This window comes from Archocentrus centrarchus, chromosome 4 (genome assembly GCF_007364275.1).
Source record: "Archocentrus centrarchus isolate MPI-CPG fArcCen1 chromosome 4, fArcCen1, whole genome shotgun sequence".
Taxonomy (NCBI): Eukaryota; Metazoa; Chordata; class Actinopteri; order Cichliformes; family Cichlidae; genus Archocentrus; species Archocentrus centrarchus.
Window position 1 is genome coordinate 38,478,192 of NC_044349.1, and position 14,653 is coordinate 38,492,844.

Below are 14,653 nucleotides of genomic sequence, written 5' to 3' on the forward strand. Positions count from 1 at the left end.
CTCAGACACCGGTATAATTGTTTGCTGAGTCTGCTGTTGACACTCTGAAGTCGAAAAAGCCGAATGAATGCAGAGAAAAACTGGTGCCGTTCCCCCAAAGCGCTACCAGTGGGAGGCCACTAAGACTGACCAATCACGAAAGGTCAGAGGGCTCTCCAAAGACCCCCTTCCCTCAATCCAGGGGCAGCAGGTACCCCCTCCCTTGGTTGCACTCCAGACAATGTGTCTGATCTTCCAGCCTTAACCCCTATCATTTATCTGATAAGATGTGATGTGTGATCTTCCAAAATTATGACACCTTAACCGGAGGTCAGGCCAGATGTCTGTCATAAACTCCCCCCTCCTCCTCCTTACCCCCGGATCTCAGGTTTTCAGATGCCTTTCTGGCTGATAACAAGTAGATGTGATTGACCCCTCTTTGCCCTTCCGATCAGAATTAGCACTGAGACTCCTCCGTGAATCGCCACCTTATCGTGGTGGAGGGGTTTGTGTGTCCCAGTGATCCCAGGAGCTATGTTGTCTGGGGGCTTGCCCCCCTGGTAGGGTCTCCCATGGCAAACTGGTCCTGGGTGAGGGTCCAGACAAAGAGCGGTTCAGAAGACCCTTATGAGTGAAAAAACAAGGGAACAGTTTACCCTGCCCGGGATAGGGTTACCGGGGCCCCACCCTGGAGCCAGGCCTGGGGAGGGAGCTCGAGGGAGAGCGTCTGGTGGCCAGGCATTAGCCCGTGGTGCTTGGCTGGGCGCAGCCCAAAGAGGTTACATGGGCCCGCCCTCCTGCAGGCCCACCACCCGCAGGAGGTGTCGTATGGGTCGGGTGCAGTGTGTGTCGGGCGGTGGCCGAGGGCGGAGGCCCTGGCGGACTGATCCCCGGCTATCGAAACTGGCTATTGGGACATGGAATGTCACCTCTCTGGTGGGGAAGGAGCCTGAGCTAGTGCGTGAGGTTGAGAGATACCAGCTACATATAGTTGGGCTCACCTCAACGCATGGCCTGGGCTCTGGAACCAGTCTCCTGGAGAAGGGCTGGACTCTGTTCCAGTCTGGAGTTGCCCTCGGTGAGAGGCGGCGAGCTGGGGTGGGTATTCTTGTATCCCCCCGGCTTGCTGCCTGTACATCGGAGTTTTCACCGGTGGACGAGAGGGTAGTTTCCCTGCGCCTTCGGGCTGGGGAACGGGTCCTGACTGTTGTTTGCGCATATGCGCCGAATGACAGTTCAGGGTACCCACCCTTTTTGGAGTTGCTGGGTGGGGTGCTGGAGAGTGCTCCATCTGGTGACTCCATAGTCTTGCTGGGAGACTTCAACGCTCACGTGGGCAATGACAGTGAGACCTGGAGGGGCGTGATTGGGAGGAACGGCCTGCCCGATCTGAACCCGAATGGTGTTTTGTTATTGGACTTCTGTGCAAACCACAGTTTGTCCATAACAAACACCGTGTTCGAACACAAGGATGTCCATAAGTGCACATGGCACCAGGACACCCTAGGTCGCAGGTCGATGATCAATTTTGTAATCGTATCATCAGATCTGCGGCCGTATGTTCTGGACACTCGGGTGAAGAGAGGAGCTGAGCTGTCAACTGATCACCACCTGGTGGTGAGTTGGATCAGGTGGCGGGGGAAGGTGCTGGACAGACCTGGCACACCTAAACGTATTGTGAGGGTGCGCTGGGAATGCCTGGCAGAAGCCCCAGTCCGGGAGATCTTCAACTCCCACCTCCGGCAGAACTTCGACAGCATTCCGAGGGAGGCTGAGGACATTGAGTCCGAATGGACCATGTTCCGCACCTCCATTGTTGAGGCTGCTGCTCAGAGCTGTGGCTGCAAGGTGGTTGGTGCCTGTCGTGGTGGTAACCCCCGAACCAGATGGTGGTCACCGGAGGTGAAGGGAGCCATCAAGCTGAAGAAAGAGTCCTATCGGGCTTGGTTAGCCTGTGGGACTCCGGAGGCAGCTGACAGGTATCGACAGGCCAAGCGGAATGCAGCTCAGGTAGTGGCCAAAGCAAAAACTCGGGTGTGGGAGGAGTTCGGTGAGGCTATGGAAAAAGACTTTCGGACGGCATCGAAGCGATTCTGGCAAACCGTCAGGCGACTCAGGAGGGGAAAGCAGTGCTTCACTCACACTGTTTATAGTGCGGGGGGGGGGGGTGCTGCTGACTTCAACTGAGGCTATAGTCGGACGGTGGATAGAAATACTTCGAGGACCTTCTGAATCCCACTGACACGCCTTCTGTAGTGGAAGCAGAGTCTGGGATGAGGGGGATGACTTGACCATCACTGGGGGTGAGGTCACTGAGGTAGTTAAACAACTCCTTGGTGGCAGAGCCCCTGGGGTGGACGAGATTCGCCCTGAGTTCCTGAAGGCTCTGGATGTTGTAGGGCTGTCTTGGTTGACACGCCTCTGCAACATCGCGTGGAGATCTGGGGCAGTGCCATTGGATTGGCAGACCGGGGTGGTGGTCCCCATCTTTAAGAAGGGAGACCGGAGGGTGTGCTCCAACTTTCGGGGGATCACACTCCTCAGCCTCCCCGGTAAGGTCTATGCCAGGGTGCTGGAAAGGAGGGTGCGTCCGTTAGTCGAACCTCGGATTCAGGAGGAACAATGCGGTTTTCGTCCTGGTTGTGGAACGCTGGACCAGCTCTTTATCCTCTCAAGGATATTCGAGTGTGCGTGGGAGTTTGCCCAACCAGTCTACATGTGCTTTGTGGACTTGGAGAAGGCATTTGACCGTGTCCCTCGGGGTGTCCTTTGGGAGGTTCTGCGGGAGTATGGGGTGTCTGGCCCATTGTTGCGGGCCATTCAGTCCTTGTACAACCACAGTGAGAGCTTGGTCCGTATAGCCAGTAATAAGTCGGATTTGTTTCCTGTGGGTGTTGGACTCCGTCAGGGCTGCCCTTTGTCACCGATTCTGTTCATAATTTTTATGGACAGAATTTCTAGGCGTAGCCAGGTGGCGGAAGGCTTCTTCCTTGGTGGCCTCAGAGTCTCATCTCTGCTTTTTGCAGATGATGCGGTTCTGTTGGCTTCATCATGGGGGGGCCTCCAGCTCGCAGTGGAACGGTTCGCAGCCGAGTGTGAAACGGCTGGCATGAGAATCAGCACCTCTAAGTCTGAGGCCATGGTCCTCAGCCGGAAAAGGGTGGAGTGCCATCTCCGGCTCAGGAACGAGTTCTTGCCTCAAGTGGAGGAGTTTAAGTATCTCGGGGTCTTGTTCACGAGTGATGAGAAGGGAACGGGAGATCGACAGGCGGATCGGGGCTGCTTCTGCAGTGATGCGGACGCTGCACCGGTCCATCGTGGTGAAGAGGGAGCTTAGCGTAAAAGCGAGGCTCTCGATTTACCGGTCGATCTACGTTCCTACCCTCACCTATGGTCACGAGCTTTGGGTAGTGACCGAAAGAACAAGATCGCGAATACAAGCGGCAGAAATGAGTTTCCTTCGAAGGGTGGCTGGCCTCTCCCTTAGAGATAAGGTGAGGAGTGCGGCCATCCAGGAGGGGCTCAGAGTAGAGCCGCTGCTCCTCCACATCGAAAGGAGCCAGTTGAGGTGGCTCGGGCATCTGATTAGGATGCCTCCTGGCCGCCTCCTGGGTGAGGTGTTCCGGGCATGTCCCAACGGGAAGAGGCCCCGTGGTAGACCCAGGACACGCTGGAGAGATTATGTATCTCGGCTGGCCTGGGAACGCCTTGGGGTCCCTCCGGATGAGCTGGAGGAGATGGCTGGGGAGAGGGAAGCCTGGGCTTCTCTGCTTAGGCTTCTGCCCCCGCGACCCGGCCCCGGATAAGTGGAAGAAAATGGATGGATGGATGGACCCGGAAGTTTCACTGGAGATGGTTGGAAGCTGACTGACCCCACAGGAGACCTCAGACCACCGTGAGCGAAGCCCCGCCTCTGGAGACCTGGGCGCACGGGCCAGTCAGGTGTGCGTATTCCGCCGGGGACAAAAAGAGCGAATCAGCGGTCAGTCACATGGAATGAACCGAGAGCCAATCAGCATGATGTCGTAGCGATAAATTACGAGGTTTGTGTGTGTGTTTAATCATCAGAGAAAATCTGAAAAACAATCCAGGCTTCAAACCAACCTTTCTAACAGCTGTAATTATGGCTCAAACTATCCGTAAAGTTTCTTTCATCAGCCAAACTCCTGTTCAACATTTCAGAGCATTGATGCCACCGCCAGCCAAGAAGACCATGCTGGTCTGCCGCGTTAGAAGCCCTGCTGAGGGAATTGTGGACGAGCAGTGGCATCTGGCATCTGGAGGTGTCTGGGGGTATGGATTCAAAAGCTTGGCTAATGAGATCAACTTTTACCAACTCGAGACTGGAGAAACCTTTGGTCCAGCAACATCCACTGCAACCCTAACGGCATCCGGCTGGGCTGTGTTGTCACTGGTGGTGATTCCGGAAATCAGGAAGAGTCTGGCAACACACCCATGTTTGGCTCCTCTACCCCGGGACAACGGATGTCGCACAAAGGACCAAAGCACCCAAATGGAAAACCTCCAGATCAAACAGGAAGAGGAGGACAACAACTACCCACCAATCTTGGTGATTGATGAAAAAAAGGGGAAGCAAGAAGACCCTCAAGCAGGTCAGCCGAGGCCGCCGCTGCCTCCTGCAGTTTTCAGAGCAAGCCGTTAGATCACAGAGCAACCGGAGCTCCAGGATGAGTTTTTATTAGATTTTTTAAATTCACAGTCTGGGGTATTTCACAATGTACTAAAGGTTCCTCTGCAAGAGTGGCTCAATGTGATGGAGCCCAAAATACCCAAAATTGATGAGCTGTTTAATCACACTCAAAGAGAAAAAAATGACATTTTTGTTAAGAAAAGTATTACTCTGTAATCAAAGCCACGCCTCTCGCCACACCTGTGCTGCTTTAACCCTATAAAAAGACCACTGGGCTTCATTTCAGGAAGCATCCAAACTGCATTACCGACCTGACAACATGGCCTACTTCAACGAGACCGCGGACAACACACAGAGAGCGAGCATGCCGGCAGCCTCCGCTGCACCGCAACCAGAGCCGAAAACTGCCGCTACAGGGGCGGGCACACTGTCACCTCAGGGCTGGAACATGTGGTGGAGCCCTTCGGCGATCTCGGACAATGCGGTGCCTTTCACGCCGGAGGAGTTCAAGCTGGTGGGACTGCGCACCCTCCCTGCAGAGACATGCCAGCTACCGGCGGTGGTTCTGGACCTTCTGAAGCTCACCGTGAAATCCGTGGTGAACATGGTCGTTCAATAGCAGATGCGAGGGCTGCGAAATTTCGCATCCTTTACAAAGAAGGCACAGCTGTGTCTTCCCGCTGGAGAAACAATTTTTTTTTCGACACTACGACCAGCTGTCCAAAAGGTTCTGGAATGGACATTTCATTCCCACGCTGCTGGAGGTTTTGCGTCTGGAAGGTTTCACCCCGGATGCTTACCGGCTGATGGAGACAGTGGAGGCCTATCTACATGAATTAAAGGAAGCCAAAGACATTGAACATGCCCTTTTTGAAATGGAATCTTGTGTTGTTGGGGTTAAATGCACCTCTGTCGATCAGGTGTTAAATCAAAAGTATCAGCTGTGGCTTTAAGAGGGGCCTGCATATCTGTTTTCAAAAGTTGTGTGTGTTTTCAAATGCTGTGTGTATTTGTTTTTCAAATTCAAAGATTTAGTAGTAATAGTTTTGTAATCTTTCTAAGTATTTTGTGAAATAAACATATTAAAAACAAAACTTGAAGTTCCTTTACTAGCATATTATGACACATCAAATTATCTAAAGCCTTGTAGGTGTTGAGAAGTGGGTCTGGGTAAAGTTCATTCACTAAATAAATTACACCATCACATCAAAAATGTTTTCATACTTCAGCAGTACATTAAAAAACACAGATGTGTGAAACTGCTACACTGGAAAAACTATATTATGAACCCTCCCATTCTGCTAGCTTTTGGAGTGTCGAGAAACTGCTCCGGGGTGTACAGAAGAATCAGGTGCTCATTTCAATAAGAAGCAGGTGGAAGACTTCCTCTCAGGGGAGGATGCCTACACACTGCATAAACCTGCAAGAATTAAGTTCCCCAGAAATAGAGTTTTTGTTCTGTGGCCCTTGAATCAATTCCAAGCAGATATTTGCGACATGCAACATTTGGGGAAACACAATAAGGGGTTTAAATATCTATTAACAGTTATTGATGTTTTTTCCAAAAAAGCATATGCTGCTCCTTTAAAAACAAAACCAAGGGCTGAGGTGGCTCGTGTTTTTGCCAACATTTTGAAGCAAAGTGGTATTCCGGAGAAGTTACAAACTGAAAAGGGGGGGTGAATTTTTTAATATCGCTTTCCAGAAGTTTAAAAAAAAAAAGGTATTAATCATTTTTCGACCGCAAGCGAGCTCAAAGCCTCTGTTGTGGAGCGTTTTAACAGAACCCCTAAATCTAAAATGTACATTATACATATTTTACAGCATTCATTACATTTAGGTATATCGATGTATTACCAGACTTATTGATCAGTTATAACAACAGTTATCACAAATCTATTAAAATGACCCCTAATCAAGTAAATTCTGTAAACACACCCCTGGTATTTAAAAATTTGTATGGTTCTTTTCCACACACACAGAAGGTGAACATGAAATTTAAAGAGGGAGATTTAGTTAGACTGTCCAAAGTTTGCAGTGTATTTGACAAGAGATATGAACAGGGCTGGACTAGTGAAATCTTTTCTGTGGCCAAATGTATTCCGACTACACCACCTGTCTATAAAATTAAAGATTATGATGGTGACGACATTACAGGATCATTTTATGAGCAAGAACTACAAAGGATTAAGGTCGGCAAAGACAAACTCTATCATGTGAAAAAACTATTAGCTAAACGCAAATAGGGGGGTGAGAGATTTTGGTTAAATGGAGGAACTGGCCTTCTAAATTTAACAGTTGGATTAAAGAAAAGGACCTTAAAACCGGAGTGAAAGAATTAAAGTTGTCAGTGGATCCTTGTAAAACCTCAGAATGACTCGACCAAATCAAAGTTTTTATGTCACACTACCTTCAAATGCAAGTATGGATGTTTTCATGAATAATACAAGCTCCAGCTTTAGAGTTGATCTTGCTACTCATCTGGATTTAGACGGTGACTGGCAGGTGGCATTAACAGAGATTTCATATCCTAGAACCTGGTTGAATCTACCTGACAAAGTTGCATTTTTCCAGTGGAGAAAGAGAACAACACCACACCAAAAACAACCACCTGTTCATGAAGCATATTTACATGGAGGCTTTTATTCAGACCTCGGCAAGCTGAGAGCTGAGCTGGAGGGGGTTCTACGCAAAATTGACCCAGAGACCAAGATAAGATTTAACCCCTTACAGAGAAAATTTGAATTTTTAGGTAATAATTTGTTTCACATACAAGTACAGCCTCCACTGTCTTACATGCTTGGTTTACATTCAGGTAGCTGGTGGAAGTGTGACAATGTTGCGCCATTCCCGGCGGATATAAATGCTGGTAGTTACCACCATTATTGTTATTCTGTTATTGTTATTATTGTTATTCTGACGTTGTTAGACTGCAGCTGGTAGGCGATTCTTATGTTCCTTTACTGCGCACTGTTAGAGTGGAAGGTGAATAGGGGGACATCGTAACACAGTGTTACCATAAGCCTGATTACGTGGCTGTTTCTAAAAATCATTTGGAGACGATTTAAACTGAAATCAAAACCGATCAGAACAAACCTGTGAAGTTCACTTATGGAAAGACAATTGTGAAATTACATTTCAGACCTGCCAAAAACCTCCAGCTTTTCAAAAATGATCGCTGATAATAATAGGTTTATAGTATATTATCAGGCACAGGCAGGGCATGGTCTGCCTGGGTTTAGTGGGGCCCCTGTGATGTATGGAAGGGGATTGGCCTCCATGTTTGCTAAACTGTTCAGATTTGTAAGCCCCCTTTGTTAAAAGAGGTTTCAGTGTGGCCCAGCCCCACCTCAAGACAGCAGCAAAGAATATAGCATCAGAAGTCCTCTCCAAAGCTGTAAGTAATTTTAATAGACCAGAAAATCAGGAAGGCGCAGGAATAGCCGTGTTATCCAGAAGACCACTGAAACGACCCCCAGGGGTGCGAGCTGCGGGGTATAAAAATCCCCCAAAGACAGAAAAAAAATGCTTCAGTCCTCCTGCATTTGCAAATTACGGAGGAACTCGAATTTTCACCCTTTGCTGGACACCTGCCTGGATTCAAGGACCCTGCCTTAGAGGCACGGCCGTAACACATATTGAGTGAGAAAGATTCCAAATAATTTAAAATAGGAATTGGGGTAAAAGATAAATTTGACAAAAAAAAAAGTAAATTAAAATTGCATCTGTTACTGTCGGGGTTGAATAGACATTGGGAGTCTGCTTAAAAGGGTAACACCCATCGGCGAATGGGTGGCACGCAGACTGGGTCACGTGTAAAAGAGGTTAAAGACAAATTGTGTTGTTTAACCTAAGGTGATTAGGCCTCCTTGAACGTGTCCTTTTTCTCTGTTTTGTTACACGTAGAAGAACCTGTGAGAGACGTCTCACTAGGAAAAAATGGAGATGGGAACGCAGGAGTAGAAAATTAATAGTTAAAGAACTCTGCGGAGAGCGCGATATTAGTGGAGTTTTGAGCGGCAGAACAGCTGATGCCCTAATTAATGGAGTGGCGGTTTTGGGGCCACCTCCATTTGTTGTTACTTGTGATACCTCATCTCTCTATGCCCTTTTTGCAGGCAAATTTATAAGCGCTGAAAATCTCTGACCCAGATCTGGACTCCTGCCCTCCGATCAGACATTGTCCAGACCAGAATGATTGTCCGTAAACATGAGATCCACCACCTCCACCTCTTCATTGAGTCGCTGCTGCACCACAACCTGCAGACATGCAGAACAGCTCCACCTCAGAAGAGCCCTCAACACTGCGCTCTCCTGTATGGAGACAGATAAGATAGGCTGCTCAGAGCAGAGACCTGAAGTGTGACAGCCGTCACACTGAACTGAGTGTCATGTGCAACATGCGCAGGAGATGGTTAATCAGAAGAAGAAGAACCAGAAGAAAAAAGGACAAATAAGATGTTGACAAAGAACAGAAACATTGACTCTGTAGTATATAAAGTGGATCTATTTACTTCAGTGGAACCACTCCCCTTGTTACTGAGTTCACCTATAGGTTATCTGCCAGCGCAGTGATATGTTCTCTGTGAGTCTACCGTGAAGTTAAGTAAAGTCATGTTCAATCTACCTCCGTGTTGGATCATATGTTCATGTCACTATGTGGGAGTAAAGACACAACAAATTGGCGATGAGTAAAACCGGACCCTAAATAACTACATGAAACGGAAAATTAAGACCAAGGGGACGGAGAAACGACGGAACGAAACCTAGCAAAGGATCCGTGAGTAACAGTGCATAGCACACAGTGAAAGGATAAACGGATAAGATTTGCACTTCATGTCCAAAATGGCTTACGTTGGGAAAGTTGAGGAGTTTGATAGCTCAAGTGAAGACTGGGAATCATACATAGAGCGAGTGGAGTTATACTGCGATGCTAATGATATCGGGGATGACAAAAAAGGTCCCGTTCTCCTCAGTCTAATGGGAGCTAAAACTTACAGTCTACTGCGTAATCTCCTGAGCCCTGCGAAACCATCGAGCAAGTCATACAAAGACATCGTTGAGACGTTGCAGAAGCACTTAAACCCCGCACCACTAGCGATAGCAGAAAGATTCAGATTTCATAAACGGAACCAAACACAGGATGAAAGCATATCTGAGTATATGGCCGAACTGCGCAAACTCTCGCAGCATTGTGACTTTAAAGATGGACTTAACGATGCCTTAAGAGATCGATTGGTATGTGGCATTCATTGTACAAGCACACAAAAAAGGCTATTGTCAGAAAAAGAGCTAGATTTGAAGAAAGCACTAGAACTCGCTATCTCAATGGAAACAGCAGCTAAAGGTGCATCAGAGCTACAGAAGAAAACCCTTGAAAACGAAGTGCATCAAATGTCTCTGAATGGGAAAAAGCAAAAATGCTACAGGTGTGGTAAATCCTCTCACCATGCAAACGAATGCTGGTTCAAGGAAAAGACATGTAGGAAATGCCATAAACAAGGCCACATAGAAAGAGCATGCAAAACAGACCAAACTAATACCCAAAAGAAAAAACCTGGAAAGAACAAAGGTTTTAAACCTAAATCAAAGGTCAAAGCAAATGGAATGCACAAAGTAACAGAACATTCAGACAACACAAACAGCAGTGAGGAAGATGATTTATCATGCTTAGAGCTGCATAGCATAACTGAAAAAGACCGGAAAATAATATGGGTCACGACAACAGTGTCTGGAGTGAAACTTAAAATGGAACTGGACACGGGTTCAGCCTTGTCAGTTATCTCTGAGACTGACTATGACAGGCTGTTTTCTCACTTACCACTGAAAAAGACATCAGTGATGTTAAAAACGTACACAGGTGAAAAGGTGTCACCCAAAGGAAAACTTAAAGTGGATGTGGCCTATGGTGATCAAACACACAAGTTAGAGCTCTATGTCCTGAAAACCACAGGCCCAGCTTTACTAGGACGTGAATGGCTAAGAAGAATTCAGCTTGACTGGCATGCAATAAAAGCCCTAAATATCTCGACAAACCCCAAGAGCTCCATCCCCAGCTCTGATCAGAGACTGTCACAGTTGTTGGAGGCTAATGCACACGTGTTTAAGAAAGGCATTGGTAAACTTAAACACCTGAAGGCCAAAATTGAACTTCAAAAAGATGCCAACCCGAAATTTCACAAAGCGCGCCCAGTCCCGTACGCCCTACGTCCCAAGATAGATGCCGAACTGCAGAATTTGGAGGCATTCGGCATTCTCTCAAAGGTTGACTGGAGTGATTGGGCTACGCCCATTGTTCCCGTGATGAAGAAGGGTAAATGTGAAGTGCGTATATGTGGGGACTTCAAGGTGAGCATTAATCCGGTGCTGCGCACAGTACAGTACCCCCTTCCACGCATCGAAGACATCTTCTCATCATTGGCTGGTGGGGAGAGGTTTTCAAAGATCGACTTGTCACAGGCCTATCTCCAGATGGAAGTGGAGGAGTCAAGCAAAAAGTTCCTAACCATCAACACTCATAAAGGCCTTTACCAATATAATCGACTTGTGTTTGGTGTTGCTTCAGCTCCAGCCATCTGGCAAAGAGCCATGAATCAAGTGCTCCAGGATATTCCTGGAACACAATGCTACCTGGATGATATTATCATAACGGGAAAAGATGATGATGATCACTTCCAGAACCTGAGCAAAGTACTCACCAGGCTGAATGAGTACGGTCTACGCGCAAAGAGAGAGAAATGTGAGTTTTTCAAAAGTGAAATCTCATACTGTGGACATGTCATCGACAAGCACGGCTTACATAAGTTACAAGAGAAAATTGAGGCAGTGCTGAAAGCACCTACACCTGAAAATGTGTCGCAACTGAGATCATACCTGGGTCTCGTCAACTACTACCACAAGTTTCTACCAAACCTTGCTTCAGTGCTGTATCCACTAAATGCGCTTCTGCAGACAGGAGCGGAATGGCGTTGGTCTGAAAAATGCAAAAAGGCATTTGCAGAAACAAAAAGACTAATAACATCTGATAAGCTACTTACCCACTATGATCCATCCAGACCCATCCGTCTAGCATGTGACGCGTCCCTTTACGGCATTGGTGCTGTCTTATCGCACACAATGGTTAATGGACTTGAACGCCCAGTTGCATACGCCTCAAGGTCCCTTTCAAGTGCCGAACGCAATTATGCACAGATAGACAGGGAAGCCCTTAGCCTAGTATGGGGTATCAAAAAGTTCCACCAGTACCTCTATGGCCGAAGGTTTACCTTAGTGACTGATCATCAGCCCCTAGTGTCAATATTCAATCCACGGAAAGGAGTCCCAGTGATGTCAGCCGCACGACTACAGCGATGGGCCCTGTTCTTAGGAGCACACTCGTATGACATTGAGTTCAAGGGGACTAAACAACATTGCAATGCTGATGGGTTGTCACGCCTCCCACTGTCAACACATGTGGAAGAAATTCCATCTAAAGAAAAGAAAAGAAACGAAACGCGGAATGACCCAACACTGTCCCAGGTGTATGACATCACAGTACAAGGCTGGCCGGGCCATGGGAATTCATGTTTTCCTGAGTTCTCGGCAAGACGTGATCAGCTGTCAGTTTGCCAGGGAACATTAATGTGTGGATCACGTGTGGTAGTGCCCCCCAAGCTTCGCACCAGAGTGTTGGACAGTCTACATGAGGGTCACGTAGGTACGGTGAAGATGAAAAGCCTGGCCCGTAGCTATGTATGGTGGCCAGGGATAGATAAACAAATTGAGGACATCACCAAAACCTGCCTAGGATGCCAGAGCATTCAAAACGCACCACCACAGGCTCCCCTACACCCATGGGAATGGCCGTCTGCACCCTGGCAGAGAGTGCACATTGATTTTGCTGGCCCGTTCATGAACTCTATGTTTCTCATAGCTGTGGACGCTCACTCAAAATGGCCAGAAGTAGTTCAAATGAAATCAACAACGTCCGAAAAGACTATTTCCATCCTGAGAACCATCTTCGCCAGGAATGGCCTGCCTGAGCAAATTGTGAGTGACAATGGCCCACAGTATACTTCTGAGGAGTTTCAGGATTTCATAAAAAGGAATGGTATCAAGCATTTCAAGTCAGCACCTCACCATCCAGCAACAAACGGGTTAGCAGAACGGTTCGTACAAACATTCAAAAAGTCCATAAAGGCAATGACAAAAGAAGATATCTCTCTTCAACACAAAATTGACAATTTCCTCCTGGTGTACCGAAATTCTATCCATGCAACAACCAATCAGACACCTGCAATGCTGTTTATGAACAGACAGCTGAGATCTCGCATTGACCTTCTAAAGCCGAACCTGAGAGGAGAAGTGCAGAATAAACAGTTCAGCAGTTTTTCAAGTGAAACGGCAAGAAGCTTCGATGTAGGACAGCAGGTACTGGCTCGTAACTACCGCGGGGATAAGTGGACGCCTGGAAAGATAGTCACTAGGTGCAGTCCTCTGATGTACGAGGTGGACACTGGCGAGCATACATGGAGACGTCATGTGGATCAGCTGTTGACTGCTCAACCACGGACGCCGGAGCGACCGACACATCCAACTGATCCTGGGACCGACTTCGACCACAGTATAGTAACACCCACAGTTACAGAGGAAGTGCCCCCTACAGAGAGCACTCCACAAGTTCTGAGACGTAACCCTGAACGACTCAGGGCACCACTGAAAAGATTGGATTTGTGAGTTACTAATGTGACTTATGGACACAATCTAAAAAAAAAAAAAAGTTTCAACATATGTCAACTGAATAACAGATTGTGTCAAATGCATGGGCAATGTTGTATGTTACTTTAGTTATGTAGCATTAATCTACAAGGGGAGGAGTGTAGTATATAAAGTGGATCTATTTACTTCAGTGGAACCACTCCCCTTGTTACTGAGTTCACCTATAGGTTATCTGCCAGCGCAGTGATATGTTCTCTGTGAGTCTACCGTGAAGTTAAGTAAAGTCATGTTCAATCTACCTCCGTGTTGGATCATATGTTCATGTCACTATGTGGGAGTAAAGACACAACAGACTCTGTACTGAACAGTTGCCACTAGGTGCATCGAGATGACAGATGTTACAACTGCAGCCTGACGGGCCATTGGTGAAATGAATGTCCACAACTGGTGACTAACCACACTGTGTCACACTAATTGGAGAGGAGGACTTCAGACAAGTCAGATGAGGGCGAGTTGCTTGATCAGCAGAGAAGGGGAGTGAGATATCACTCACACACACACACACACACACACACACACACACACACACACACACACACACACACACACACACACACACACACACACACACACACACACAGCACTAGCACAAACACCTAAACCACAAACCAAGAAGCAAATGACGGCCTTTTTAGGCCTGTGTACATTGTTTGGCCGACCTTTTAGACTCCCGGTGTACACAGAAGAACAACAAGCAGAGGAAGAGACAGACTTGAGTGATTGGATGAGAAAATTGTTTCAAAGCAAAAAGGTTGTTGATATAAATAAACTGCCGGAAGGCTCTTCTGCTTCTCAACAGGAACACCCGGTGGCGGTGGGAGACTGGGTCCTGGTCAGAGTGATCAAAAAGAAGTGCTGGAACCAACCCCAGTGGGACAGACCCTACAAAGTACTACTGACCACACCGACTGCGGTCAAAATAGCAGAGAGGTCCACGTGGATACACCTCAGCCAGTGCAAAAGGATTGAGCCAACCAACGCTGAGTAGGGGACAGAAGTCGGGGTACAAAGGGGGGGGCGAGCCCTAGGCCACCTTCATCTCAAACCCGTGAAGAAAACAACTGAATCCCCCACTAAATAGGGATGGCTCATTCACATACAATGACCACGTGGAACAGGATCTGCACCCTGGGCCTAAAGGAACCCGGGTACTGATGGACTGGTATTTTGTATGTGGACACCAAGCAAATGTCTCCTTACCACCAGACTGAAATGAACTGTGCAGCATAGCATCATTATCAGACCACGTGTTCTTTATGCAAAGAA

At 47.6% G+C, this 14,653-nt stretch overlaps 1 protein-coding gene across 1 annotated transcript; it reads left to right on the forward strand.

Annotated features, from left to right (window-relative positions):
- The first annotated feature begins 10,378 nt into the window (after positions 1–10,378).
- Positions 10,379–14,375, forward strand: LOC115779634 (uncharacterized protein K02A2.6-like). Its single transcript, XM_030728393.1, has 3 exons — positions 10,379–11,507; positions 11,946–13,288; positions 14,187–14,375. Exons 1-3 carry the CDS (start codon positions 10,379–10,381, stop codon positions 14,373–14,375), a joined length of 2,661 nt encoding a protein of 886 aa, XP_030584253.1.
- The last annotated feature ends 278 nt before the right edge of the window (positions 14,376–14,653 follow it).